Below are 15,000 nucleotides of genomic sequence, written 5' to 3'. Positions count from 1 at the left end.
CCATAACTGTCAACTGAGCTGCGTTTTGTTTTCCAGGACGTAATACGTAAAGTACTGAACCTAGAAAGATTAAAGGAAATGAATGGGAATCGAGAAACATTGGTTTCAAGGCTGACATGAGGTTCAACTTCTTTTTCACAGCGAGTTTAAGCGTGTACTCTGAGCATCTGACGGTTTCCACGACAAAAAAGTTCATTGAAGTTTTATCCCTGTCCGGCGGGTTAGTATCTGGATAGGCGACCTCAAAATATATGACTTGCTGCCGGAAACATAGGACCATAAATTCTTTTTAACGCTCAAAAATGTGAACTAAACATGGTACAGGTTTTGTTATCGTGCTTTAAGCAAAACAACTTTTTATGCAAAAGCAAATAAATATTGATACACAGTTTTATGGTAAAGCACAAGGAAGTTTTTAGGAAGTGCCGATCGAGAATAAAACAATTGCCGTCAGCAACAAAAGTTCAGTGCTACACGAAAACAACACAAATTTTGTGCCGAGAGTATAAAAAGTTACCTTAAGTGAAAAACATTTTGGGATATTTTTGCTACGTTTAATTTTTCTATTGTTCCTTTGGCTACACAAGTAAATCGCCAAATCGAAAGTGACATCGATTTCAGCGGCCGCCTGTGATAAAGTTACCTTGCGTGTTACTAACAACTGGATAATCTTGCAAAATGACGGCAAGACATCGGATTGTTGTTTTGTTAGTTGGTTTTTTTTTCCTTTCAAGTGTTATCAAAGTCGATATGAAATGTGCGAATTCAACTCAAAGATCACAATCGCCTAACTCTTGAGGTTGAACATTGTTTCTGCAAAGTCAAAAATTTACTCTCCTAGACGAGGTTATTTATCACCAGGTAATTACATCGTTTTGGAAATAGAAACTGCTTTATTATTCCTCAGCATCACAAATTCTTGCCGATTTTTTGGCTCATTTGTTGAAATTCAAGTGCGCTTTCATTGGACCTGTTTATTTTCGTGTTTCACCTTGTTATTTTCCGGTGCGGCTGTTCAATGACATGAGGATCTGAAAAGGCTTTTCAGCCTTGTTTTCCCTCTCACCCAAAACACAGGCGGCTTGCGTTTCTCTATTTAACATACAAATATTTTTTTATAAAAAGAAAAGTGGAGCGAAAATCAAAAATTACGTGAATAAATTACAAGAGAAGAAAAGAGGCTTCGTGAAATCAACAGACACAGACTAACGGATTATAATCTGCATGTTTACTAATCAGCAAAATTAAAGTAGTGCTGCCGAACGTGCACTTACACTCCATGATTAAAAGATTTCGACATATGTAGAAACAAAGTTGCGATTTTTTAATGTTTCGTTTCATTCAGAACAGCTCAGCTTTTCTATAACTTGAGAACTGACCTTTTTGAGCAGAGCGCCGTGGGAATTTCAACCCAAACAAGCTGATGAAAGATAAGGATAAAACTATTTTTCTTCTGTTTTTCTTTCCGCTGTGAGGAAATTACTGTTGAATGTTTTTCAATACAAATAGAGACGTTGACCCGGCCTTTGACAGTAAAAATATTATGGTCGACTGGTGAATTTTTTTCTTGTTTATTTGACCTGCAGAATGTCTGTACAACTGTGAGCTTGCTTGACGATCTCCGTAGACATGAAAAAAGAGTGATTTTGATGTCTGTTAATTTGACAATAACGTACTCAAAGAGTTTTCATTCTCTTTTCATTAAGAAAATTAAGAAAGGAAAAAGGCGACAAGTGGGCCGCAAACAAACATCAATTGTTGTAATTCAAGAAAACCGAACATTAGTTCTGTAATTGATGAAAACGCGCTGCAGACCTACAAATCACTCACTCACTCACTCACTCAGACAGCCCCGATGACAATATGGTAGTGCATTATACTAAGCACACTACCACAACAAAGAAGCATGTTGAGTTTCGTAACTATCTCTATATAGTATTAGGGAGCTTTCGCAAGAGCGACGACGGCGGCTACGAGAACGCCAAAAAAAAACAATGGGTTTAATTAGCAAAAACAATAGCTCTACAAACCCTGCACTTGCGTTTTACATTTTTGTACATTTCGAACTTTGCCGCCCTCGTCCTGACAAGACGTGAATTGACCAACTTCGAGGTTGTGTAGAGGACGCGAGAACCTGACGAACCATCTTAATTTTTTTCCCAAGCAACCACACCGTTCATGCCAATTCTATTGCAGCAATGTTGATACACACTTTCCTTTCCAAACGACTTGGGGTTATAACGAAATTACAACAACAACGGGGAACAATATTTTTAGACGACGTTCTCGTTGGCGGCGTCGTCGTCCTTGCGTAAGCTCTCTATTAACTATGCAGCGACCGACCTTATTTAATCTTCCGAAAACCGGTAGTTACTGTTCACTCTGATTCCGGGTGTTAGGACCATCACGCATAGCCCTCGCTCCCTGTCTCTTACTGGTAGCAAACTCTTCAACGTCCCTCCTCTCTACGTCAAATTATTACCTGCGTTGTGATGCACCCTTTCTCACCTTGAAATTAATAACGACTTCTACGTCTTCTGAAATGATTAACTTTTGTGTTGTACGTTATGTATCCTTGTACGCTTTCGTTTATTGCCGTATTGTTATAATTAGCTAGTTTTTCTCAATACTTGTAATATAGTTTCAGTATAGCTTTATAGTTTCCATAATTGTGAATTATTAATTATTTCTGGCCGTTAGTTTTGTAGTTGCAATCTTTTGTCATAAGTTTAAATAAAGATTTCGTATTAATATTTGTATTGTAGTTTGCCTTGCCGCGAGCCTTTTAAAAGACTGGCAACACACTGGTATCGTTCTCAAACTCGAAGAGACCGTAGCACATCGAAACAATCTCGAAGATTTACTTGCGATTCCAATGATTGGAGGTAGTATAGCTTAAAAGCTTCCCTAGACCCTCCTGGCTATTATGCATGCAGTTAAAGGAGTATATAATCCAAAGAGTTTGTTCTTTTTTGGTCGTAACTGAATTTTATAACTTAAGCAGACTTGTTTCTTACGTAAAAGTCGTTTCTATGTTATTTTCCCTTCGTCAACGATGACGAAGTTAAAACCAACGTTTCGGCGTTCTCAACCGGTTCAAGACTTGTTCTGACCACTCATTGAATTGGATCCTGGTAGTCCCTGGCACTTGTACATTGCCAACTGCATCCAGCCAATTCTTGGGTTTCACTCACGTGATCAACAGCCATGTTTTTCAACGAAAACAAAAGAAGACGTTAGCATAATAATAGCTTTCAATTCCCGGAGGATTGGATCGGGACACCAACATGGCCGCCATTTCATTGTCTGGGGACACCAACATGGCGGCCGTGACGTCATGTGAAATCCAAGAATAGGCCACTTTCGATGTATTAAAATTCAGTGTATATGTTAATTTATTATACAAACACCAATGAAATACCTAGTGAGCTTTCGTGCGAAAACATGATATCTTCACACGTGAAGATAACATGTTATTTTCACAGGTGAAAAGATCACTGTGGCTATGGTTACATTTGAAAATCGCGCCTTTCGTGAATGATTTAGTGTTTTATTGGGGCTATCTTTAAAAGAGGGAACGGGGAATGGGAGAATGGGCATGGGGAATGGGGAACGGGGAATCTTTAAAATGAGGAATCTTTAAAAGCGGGAATCTTTAAAATGGAGAATCCTTAAAAGCGGGAATCTTTAAAATGAGAATTCTTTAAAAGCGGAAATCTTTTGAACGGGGAATGTTTAAAAGCGGGAAGCTCTGGGAGTATTGATTAATCAACTAAAATCAATTTATTCATTGTAATTATATCGCACGCTAAAGCATATCTGTTTCGCGTGCTAGTGGAGCGGTTCAAATCTCGATTCTTACTCTTTAAGATCCGCTACACCGACAGAAGAATCGAACCGCCTTGATTCATCTGAACTACAGTCTGTGAAGTTTTTAAATTGAGATTCGCAGTGATAAATATTTGTCCTACCGTTATCAAGTACTAATGGAAAGACGTACTACTTTAATAACGACAGATATATGGCACACACAATGGGTTCTTGGTTTTGTGACAGACAACCTTGAATTTTTAAGCTTTGCGTGACGCGACATTTACACGGCGGCCGAGAGAGCTGTTTGCTAAAAAGTGATGTATTTCATGGAATTTGGTTATCTGAACAGGATCGCCATCTGTAATACGCGCCTGCATAGCCAATCTGATTGCGTACTAGATGTCATTTGGTCAGCGCTGAGAAAATATTTTTATATTGACTCATCTTGTGCAAACACAAGCACTCACAAAATAGAAGCTTACTTCGCATGGTGCTAGTTATTTAGTTGAATTACATTTCTTTCTTGTTCTGTGCGGTTATCAGCAATCTTTTTGTTCCTTAATTATGGTCATCTGTAAATTTCAGTGATGTATAAGAAAAGTTGAAAACACGAGTTTTCTTCTTGAGCAAAATTCAATGCGGACTTGAAGAATATGTTATTATTATATGGAGGAGAATGTTTTACTGGGAACTAAACCACTCGTAGATTGGCCTCTCCAACCTCGGGACCCGAGTGGCGTATTTTCCGTATGTCATCCTTGTGAGTGTCGTATTGTTCGACGACGTCACGATTCTCGCCTTTTTCGTTGTGAAAAGAAACTGACAATCAATGTATCTGATGATTCAAGTCAAAGTCAGTAATCTTTTCAGTATTTAGGTGTAATATTAGCTCGCAGAATTTTGCTTGATTGAGTTTAGTGTTTCTATATACTTGGCACCAAGTACTTTTGTATTTTCTGTTTGCTATAAAGCCCAGCCGTATTTGTAAAACTTGACTACTTTGAAACACAATAAAATGGGAAATATTCAATATTTAGTCTCCATATAATAAAAAGAACATTACACGTTGGCTCGAAGATATGAATTTTATGTTCTCGTGGCAAGAACAATATCTCACTCGTTCGCTTCGCTCACTCGTGAGATATTGTTCTTGCCTGTGAACGGAAATTTGTCGTTTCGACGTTCCATGAGCTTATTTTCATTGTCTGTTACGCCCCGGCGCGGATGCATATCATGTGATCAGATGCAAGGGTTCTAGAACTGAACCATAACAATCAAACATCAGAACATGGCGGAACAGCAAGGGAGTGGTGCATTTGGCGGTTACGATGACGAATTTGTGGATGCTATAGAAGACGACTGGTTGTGCCCAATTTGTCATCTGCCATTAAAAGTGCCGGTTCAAACCAGGGGATGTGGACACAGATTCTGCGAACTGTGCCTTGAAAGACACTTCATGAGGTAACTGAGAGTAACTTTGTCGTTTTGGTAGCGCACAGATACGAAGTTAACGCAGGATAACGTCTTCCGGGTAGAAAACTAGCGAATATTTGCATTTAGGCTGAAGTCATCGTATATTCAATAAGGCCCCTTGTCTACAGAATACTGGGCGTGAAGGTACCATATAGGAAAGGCATAAGTTGCGAACGGGTAATAAGGAAGCCGGAATAAACCACACTGAAGTTCGTTCAGCACCAAACGGCCGAAGACCATTTCATTTGAATATCCAAGCGTTGACTCAATCAATGCACATGCTTTCTCCCGCCTGAGAAAAACGATCTATTGGGACACTCTGTGAACTGCCTGAATAGCAGCAGCGCTGTATTTCAAATTCTGTCATGCCTTTGGAACTTTTGCGGCCGACGACAAATTACCGTGAATAGACTGAATAAAGTTGCCCTCTGGTTCATTGCAACGGGCAATTTGTGCAAAAAAACAAGAAATGTGATCGCTATAGCAACCCTGGATCTGTGGTAACCCTTCCTCCTCGCCTTTGTGCTTTTTTAAGCCGGCATCTCTAACCTCGGGGGACTTAATTAATGGCAAATTATTCACTTGAGGATATAATTTATTCAATAAACAGACAGGAGCGAGATGGACAACAGCTCACTTGCCCTCTGGACCAAAACGTCCTGATACGTGACAAAGTAAGTTCTTTGTGTGAGGCAAGTGAAAAATAAAGGAATGAATATAATGATATGTTGGCATTCTTCACAGAAACAAGAATACAGGAACTTGATTTAGATGAAGTTGTCACTTCGAGGAGAATTAATGTAGGAAGTTGTGCCCAGTTATAGAGTTAACTGATTTGTATGGTCCATTGCCTCTTGTTAATTTGTACAGAAAGGAAATAGTGTTCTTAATCAAATACTTGGCTCTTTTTATGTAATATGTCACGCATTACTTCAAGCACTAGTTACGATATTATGGCGACAAAAACGCCGGGGAAAAATTTCCAGGTCGGTTAAAGAATGGCACATTGATTTCCAATTCATCACGAAACGTTAAAGAGAAAGGAACGGGAGGCTGGAAAAGGTCTCTAATCGAGTAGTGGTTGAAAGTTTTGAAAACTCGAGGAAGGTTAGTTTTAGTCAGTGATGTTGTGTAAATTTAATGGGGTTGGTTTTTTAAAATGTTTCTTATTACCTTACGAACTTCTTAGCTCAATGCATACTGAATGCATGTTTTTGAAGTTCTTTTCCTTTACTTGCATGAAAATAGCCAAGAATTATCTTCTCTGTCTAATCCACTTGAATAGTGCGGACCCATGAGGAAACAGTTAAAAATTTCACAAAAACCACACTCCAGAAGACGAAAAAGACGGTAATGGAGAGATATGATACAAAACACTAACCAAACAAGACGCTTTTTTAAAGCGTTTACCCGGAATACCAAGTGGCGCAGAAGTATGGTGATACATTTTGGACGAGGTAGTTTTTGTGACTACTGCGCATGGCGCGTAGTCACTATTGCCATATCGTTTTAGTTTTTCCGAAAATGAGTATGTAACAATAGAATACACTTCGGAGCCAATCCGCATACGAAGAATACCAAAGTTCGGACTCTGCAAACAGTACGATGAATTGCCGATAGTTCGCGACGACGAAAGAAATGTTCGAGTGCCCCGTGTTCGCAGATGATGATCTGTGAAGAATACGGTTCTGAGGTGAGGTTTTAATTCTTACAACAATTACTTAACGTAGCTTTCGTATTTTGTTTCTAACCGACCAATTGAGCCCGTTTAAGCGTTTAATGAAGCCGCCGTTTTCGAGATAAACAAAGCTTTGCAGTAGCACGTAATTGTCAAACTACAGATGGTTTCACAGTGAGATCATCAAATTAGCAAGGTCTTCTGAATTGTCATCTATAGGAGGTTGAAGATACCCGAAAAATAAATCTTTTCCAAGTTTCCAGTTCCATGACGTCTTTCGTTTCGAAAATACAGTATTTCGAATTTCTTAATTGTCACGTTACGTAGCTTATCATGGTGACACCATGATACCAAGCTACAGTGGAACCCCGTTAATACGGTCATCAACTGGCGAAAAAAATTGGCCGTATTAACGGGGTGGCCGTATTACCGGGGGTTCGGTGAAATTCATGACTAAAGGGCCTTAATGACAAATATCGCATTTGCACTTCCAGAAAAACTTTTCTCTTTAATAAACAACAGGAATGTACGTACAGTAATTGTATAAAATACTTGAAACTTCGCACAGTAGGTAAAACGCTTAAAATTGTTAAGTGTACTGTACGTTCTGAGCCTAAAATCAAAACAAGAACAGGCCCAGCTTACTATGCTTCTAAAAAACGGAAGCCGCCGTAATTACCTACTGAACCGAAAGACTTAAGTATCACTCGTGTTTTTGATGAAAGCACAAAGACTTAATCCCTTCGCGATTTGCCTCACTGGATTTTACAGTAGTGTCAAGATCATGTTTGTAATGAAAACAGTGAGGAGTGTTGCTGACAGTACTTTGTAACGTAAATCGGCTGTTCGATTACAGCGGTAAAGTCAATGAAATTAACATGTCACAGGCGTTTGGCGCGAGTGGCCGAGTTAACGGGATGAAATTATAGAGGACTCTACTGTTTGGGATTTAAAATTGTGGCCGTTGGCCGTATTAACGGGTGACCGCATTAACGAGGGTTTTCTATGAGAGAATGTATGGCCGTTAGGCGGAAATCTAAGCAGTTTGAGCCTTTCAAGTACTAGTACATTACGAGATGTGTTCATACATTTTATCTCATGATCCAAAAGTAAGCGCTTTCAAGGCAAAGGAAAGTCCACTTTGATCCACCTACACAAGTAAAAGTTGTGTGATTTCAACGCTTCGACAAAGAGCTCAGAAACGATGTAACGCACAGATCTGAGAATTGGAGGTGGTGTCTAAATTTGTTTCCCGCAACATTCCAAGTTATTGGCCTTTTTCATCGAACGTTTCGAATTTATTTTTTTGTTGCGTGACAGTGAAAATGATCGTAAATTTTTCAATGGTCGAAAAACTATCGATATGGAAGCTGTGGTGAATCAATTCCCACAATTCAGCCACCCCTATTCACATGACAGAATATTCTACTTCTTTTCCCCTTGCACATCTCTGGAGTAGTCACATGCGCCTCTCGAGCGCCTATGTTTTAATTTGCCAAGTACGAAACAAAACAAGTAAATGTTTCTGCAGACAGTTGCTCATTCATAACAACGCAGATAATGTACCGGTCAACATCGCTTAATGTTTACAATTGCAAATAAATTCAACAGGTGACATAGCTATAGGGGTAGTATGTCTTGGAACTGGTTGTTTGAATGGAAATTACGTGGGCGTTATGTCTATCTTTGCGGGATCTAGTATGTAGCGTGACATCAGATAAACTGGTTTCAATTGTAATTAATATGGGTAAGTGAAAAACGGTGGGTATTCATCTGCGTAGATTCCAAATTAAGAGTGTTGTGAATAACGCGGTCGCTGACCTCCAGCTCTAGGTAACTAACATGAAGATCAAGGAACTAACAATAAAAAGAAAAAATAGACATCGGCGGATGATGTTCGTACAAAGAACAGCTGAGGCAGAAAGAGACTAAAAATCTCGGCCATAATTTTAACATACCGCTGCTGGAAGTTCTGTACTGGCATGTTGTCAACAGGCAGGATTATAGTATTAAGTAAATATCTTATTCATAACATTTCTAGACGGTTGAATCCAGCATATTCACGTTTAGCTGCATATTGCATTGCGTCATTTGCTATATCGTGGAACATGGGCTTTGAATCAGCAAACGACATTAAACGAGTCACGCTGAAGCCCCAATGTAGAACCCATCATTTAGTTGCTCCACTGCACGTTATAACTTCCGATTTTCATCTAATTCTGTTAGACGTGAGGCTGTTTCAAGTTTCTCGCTATCTGAAATCTACTCCTTCGCGTTTGTGTTTATTTTTTATAGTTGCAGTTGTTTTGTCAGAGAGGGAGGTCAAATGTATTGCTCGGAGGGGTGTAGTACATTGCTTTTAGCCAATGAAATCACCGCCTCCTAATTCTATTGTCCATTTGCTGCACAGAAAACTAAATTCTTCCCAGAATATAACTCGGATACCTTTCAGGTATTCCGAGTAATAAAGATAACGCCTGCTTGAAACTTCGTTGCTATACGCTACAAAACCTTTTTCTTCGATCGAGCGATCCTGTCTTGGGTTCCAGTCCTTCCCCGACAGGTCAGGCAAATTTTCCAAGAGCTTCGCAACACCACGTCGATTTTACTCGTTTAGATAATCGGTGACCCCTATTTTTTAAGACATGAATCACTTGCTCTTCTTACAATCTGCAAAATATGATAAAATGAAAAAAATCACAATCTAAGAAGTTACCTTTCTTAAAATTTTTCTTTCCTTGTGCCCTGAGTTCCGGAAGTGGTTAAAACGGTTAGCGCTTGCTAAAACGCTCGTTGAGGATTAACTCTACTGTTTACAACATCCCCAGTGGCATGCAATTATCTAAAAAACCCACTCTCATATTTCTGTGCACAGAAACCTTCACTCTAACATATTAATTCTATGATTTTCGACGAATGGGTAGATGAGGTTACTTCTCGTTATGATGACTTATCTATCGAAATTAAAGCACTTTTCCCTTGCCTTGACCCACCAATTTTTTTTCATTTTTGGAATAATTAATTTATGGCCTAACCTCAGGCGAGAAATGAAACAAATTTCAATGTGGGAAGATTTTCGCGTGAACGTCCATAAAAGTGACCTGTCATACAGGTTACGTTTGGGCGATATACGCCCTCACTTACACCAACGAACAGTTTATAGCTCAGTACTATAGTTGCATTTCATTTATTTAGCAAATGAGCCGGAGCAACACATTGTCAAAGCCCCTTACAAGCTTGCACAAGTCAAAACAAACAAACAAACATCGTCCAATGATATGAGATTTCCTTTTTTCCCTTTGTGTTCCCCTTTAGCAAAATGTGGGTTAAAGCAGTAAAACTCCACTTGCGTTGTTTTTATTTATAAGGACATCTTCCCAGACAAAGCAGCTGAAAGAAAGGTTCGTTCTTTTGTCATCAAGTGTCCAAGAGGTTGTCAATGGACTGGCGAACTCAGATCAAAAGAGGTTGGTATTAGGGCTAACTGTAACTTCACCTTCGTTGGTGATTGCGCTGGCAGCACCTCGGCTTCTCAGAGGCGGTAACCCTCCCCTCAAATCCATGCTTCCTTTAACACGGCATATTTGCCTTCACGAGCCGCACGTACTTCTGGGATTTGTCTGGAGAATTGAAATTACTACGGTGTCGATTTGGAAAAAGAATCCTAAGAATCTGAAAGACGCCGCATGATGATTTTTTAAATGGTTTTGTACAAATGAGCGGGGTGAAAGACAATAGGATTTAAGGTCCAGGCCACACAACCGGGAAATTTTTGCTCTACTCTCAGCGAACAGTGTTTGAAGTTCTTTAATGTCCTAGAGAATTTTTAACCAACAAGAATTGTAAGACAGGGTGTTAATTTTAGCCTTCTTATCCCTTAAGACTTGAAAGTTGAACCATTTGCTTGACTACAAGGGCAGCACTTTCTCTTCAATTGTTATAAAACCGTCCCTGAGTATGTTGGTCCGGCTGGAATTAAATCAACGACCTCAGGCGTTGTAGTTTAATGCTACACTTCTTTAGTTAACCGGTTTGCATTCGCTCGTGACAGTGGAAAAAAATCCATAGACAGCAAAGTCGCAATCTAACGAAAGCTTATGCATTTTAGGATCATGACAGTGAGTGTAGAAGATTTCCAGTGAACTGTCCAAATTGTTGTGGAGAACTCGTCCCTAGAGGGGAGGTTTGATTTTAGAATCCAGTCCTTATACCAGTTGCTTGCAAGTAAATAGTTAGTTCAGTTTAATGTCGTGAAGCCTGACCCAAAGCTGTCACTTTGGCCAATCACAACAGACGAATAACACAGTATGAACCAATCATAACGCAGAGCAGCTCCAAGGGTGGGAAGAAACGCGAGCGAGCAAGTCATTTTACCTCCGATTAGCTAGAAATGTGTTGTCAGGCAAAAGTTAGTGTCGTTAAGCAAAGGCTGCAGAGCAGTTTCAACTTTTTGGATCGTTCACGACACTCTCACCTCCTTAATTCCCAAATATGTTTACATTGTACAATAAAGATAGCAAAAATGAAATCCTCCTGAATAACGAACGTTCGCAATTCAGGAGGACTTCATTTTTGCAATCTTTTTTTACAAAGAAAACACATTTTGGAATTACCGAGGTGAGATTTTGTCCCGTACGATCCAACAAAACTCCTCTGCATCCTGGGCGTTAGGTAAGACCCAAAACTGTCACTTTGACCAATCACAAGAGAGGACTAAAACACTATGAACCAATCATGACGCAGAGCAAATGTAAGCGACCGGCTCTAAACGTACGAGCCAGTTACAATTGGTTTTACCTCCGATTGGCTAAAATCATGTTGTGACGTCAGAATTTTTAGCCAATCACTGAACTCAAAGTAGTCTCAAATTTGTTTTGAAGCTCAATTCAAAAGTGCCAAAATGGGTACCAGTCCTTTATTTTCGTCTCTTTTTTGGGTTGCGGATTCATTAAAGAAACCTCAGATACAAAATAAGAAACAAGTATACGTCCAAAATGAAGCCAATGCATCTAGTGAACTAACGTTTGAAAGAAAATTGAATCAGCTTCGATTAGGGAAGTTTTGATGGGGTAAGATACTTGACTGAATGTCAAATGCACTCTCGTGAAATACTGAATTTCAATTTGTTCTTAAGATTTCATCGCATACTGAGAATAACTGTTCTCTGGCACCAATTCCCTGCCCCTTTGCTGAGATGGGCTGCAACAAAAAGGTATTTGAAGTACTGTAGAGGACGAGAACTCGTGACGCTAAAGTTTAAGTCTCTTTTTATATTACTTCCGGGATGATGGCGCAATGGTGAGAGCACTCTCCTCCCATTAATGTGGGCTGGGTTCGATTCTTAAACTTGGTCTTACATGTGGGTTGAGTTTGTTGGTTCTCTACTCTGCTTCGAGAGGCTTTTCTCCAAGTACTCCGGTTTTCCCCTCTCCTCAAAAGCCGACGAACGATTTGATATTACTTGAATGGATTTGATTGTTGTACAGTGTCCCCAATGCCTCAGCGCTAAATTAAGTTGACACTTAAATAAGTCCATTACTCATGGGCGTTTGATTTATAGACACTAAATGCACGTTTTAGTTTCGGAACGACTTGAAACAATGAATGACTTCATATCATGATACCACGAATCTCTTCGTTTCATTCACTGGGGTTAACATATAACATCTCTTTCAGTGCAATTGCAAGTATGCTCCATTTCGACAATTTAGATCCCAGCATTATGAAGGGACAATTGTCACATGAATCTTGTTTAATGGCCTCGCTACCACTGGTCTCCTATAGATCAGTGGTAGAGCATCCGAACCAGTCATCGGAAGGCTGTCGTATGTTCGACTCCTGCAAAGGAGCACTCGAATTTTTCTCGAGTACCCCCGAGTCAACATTGAAAAAAAATTTCTTCATTTCATTCACCAGGGCTAACATGTAACAACTCAGACTCTTTAAGTACAATTGTGATTATAAATAGTTGGTTTAGAAGTCTGCACATTTCACCTCAATAGAACGCGCAACCTTTCATTACATTTCGTGAGAAGGTGTTTTTTACTGCAGGTTCCGCGACCTGAAATTGAATCTCATCTAAACTCTAAAATGCGAATGCATCTTGACTTGGTCTGTACAAAGTTGAAGAACGCTAAGGAAGAGTTGCGGAAAACTAAAGAACACCTTGAGAACACAGAAGAACAGTTGCAAAATACTAAAGAGCGGTTCGAGGAGACCACAAAGAAACATGAAGAGAGGATCCATGCTCTTGAAAATAAGCCCTTCATTTACATGTGGAAGATTCATGGCTTCAGTGGAATCGACCAGCGAATTAGTCTTACAAAAAGCGGCCCAGTGTCGATAGATAGTGAAGCATTTTATACTGGTGAATGTAGCTATAAAGTTAGATTGCGTTTGGAGCTGAGTTATGTTAAATTTGGGAGAAACAATTGCATGGCGATTTACTTGATTATAATGAAAGGCGACTTTGATTCCTTTTTGAAATGGCCTTTTGCTAAACGGGCAACAATTACCATATTGGATCAACAAGAAAATTCAAATGAGAGGAAAAACATCACCGCAACTCTCCCAGAAAACCAACTACAACAAGAATGGAACTCGAGGCCCCATGTAGAATATGAGAACATAGCGTTCCAGTTTGCTGTGATGGTACCACGTGAATTGCTAAAGGGTGGGGGTTATGTTCAGGACAACTCCTTCTTCATACAAGCTAAATTCGAAACTGTTGCTCCGTGAAACTGGAAACAAACAAACAAACAAACAAACATCAAAGCTACGTCTACAACCTCGGACAATATAGTTGAGATTGTTTTACATTTCACCGGTGGAGAGTGGTTGCAGAAATTTGAAAGGCCCATTATCATCCCAGGTGGGTGTATGTGAGAAAATTTGTGGAACAATTCCTATTTCATGTGAACTTTTTTTCTCTATCCCCATAAAAAGTTTTTTGGTTATCATTTCATCATTACTTTTTGTTTTAATCATCATTTTGAACGAAAAAACGACGACTGCAAAGCCTTGATGGGGATACTGGGCCTTTGAAAGTTTTATTCAGAACCATGTAACAAAACAGTTTTGTTGCTGCAGCAGTAAGATAAATTATTATGCTAGTGTACATGTAGTGTTTGATGATGAAATTATCTTTAGTTAGAGAACTCACTAGTTAGAGAACTAGTTAGAGTATGTACATGTTGTATGATCAGTAGCTGAATAGTGTTGATTAGAGATGAAATTACCATAATTTTTAAATGTTTGTTATTGCTTATAATCTCTGGCAACGCCAACTATTTCGGCCATGCGCCCGCGTATCGTAAGCGGTTTCTTAGAAATTCTAATTCTCGAAATGGCGTCAAATTTTACAAAGAAATGTATGGAGAGGTTTTAAATATTTCGAAAAAGTGCACTAAAAATTGTAGATGGAACATTTGCCGGAACGGGATGCCATTATAACGACTGTTGTCTGTGTTCTGCTGTAAAAAATATAACTTCAGGCCAAAAAAAACCCCTTCATTTTTCCTATGCTTTGTTTTGAGGTGAGCGACCCCTTTAAGCCTTACAAAAGCTGGCAAATATACGAAAATCCCTGGAATTAGAGACAGATACCAGTGTTCCTGTGCTTGGTTCTTAACTTGCCGGAGTGGAGACCCATAGTTGACTCTATTCTTGACCCTAACCCAAAATATGAAGTCAGCAGCGAAATGTTTGATCCGTCCTTTTTCCCTTCCAAAGAACGCAAAAAACCGATAAACCAAAGTCCACGTTAAAATTGTAAAATCCCCTGTTTTCGAATAACGATATCTTGGCTGTCTTTTGTCCAAATTTCTCGCAAAAACCATCGTTTGAAAGCTAATTTTGTGAACTTCATTCTTCGAAGCAAGTTATTTTTCTCAGCGGTTTTGGTATGGGCCAAACTTTAGTAAATATAAAAAACATATTCCGTACCTCGCGTCGGGTCGATATGAGCCCGCTGATACAACAAGAAGAACAGCGGAAAAAGTCATTTCACGTAAGTCGCGCTGAATTGTCGTGACCGG

The 15,000-nt window shown here is 39.4% G+C and overlaps 1 protein-coding gene across 1 annotated transcript in view; it reads left to right on the top strand.

Moving 5' to 3' along the window:
• Window positions 1-5,087: 5,087 nt before the first annotated feature.
• The window catches only part of LOC138000986 (TNF receptor-associated factor 6-like), a 17,624-nt gene continuing 7,711 nt past the window's right edge, over window positions 5,088-15,000 (top strand). The window contains exons 1-6 of the mRNA XM_068847655.1: window positions 5,088-5,274; window positions 5,897-5,960; window positions 10,333-10,431; window positions 11,073-11,147; window positions 12,099-12,176; window positions 13,016-13,698. Coding sequence (XP_068703756.1) covers window positions 5,102-5,274; window positions 5,897-5,960; window positions 10,333-10,431; window positions 11,073-11,147; window positions 12,099-12,176; window positions 13,016-13,698 — 1,172 coding nt within the window. The 5' untranslated portion in view covers window positions 5,088-5,101. The remainder of the gene's footprint in view (window positions 5,275-5,896; window positions 5,961-10,332; window positions 10,432-11,072; window positions 11,148-12,098; window positions 12,177-13,015; window positions 13,699-15,000) is intronic.

The sequence above is a fragment of the Montipora foliosa genome, chromosome 4, assembly GCF_036669935.1.
Source record: "Montipora foliosa isolate CH-2021 chromosome 4, ASM3666993v2, whole genome shotgun sequence".
Classification (NCBI taxonomy): Eukaryota; Metazoa; Cnidaria; class Anthozoa; order Scleractinia; family Acroporidae; genus Montipora; species Montipora foliosa.
This window is presented reverse-complemented; position numbering and strand designations above follow the sequence as displayed.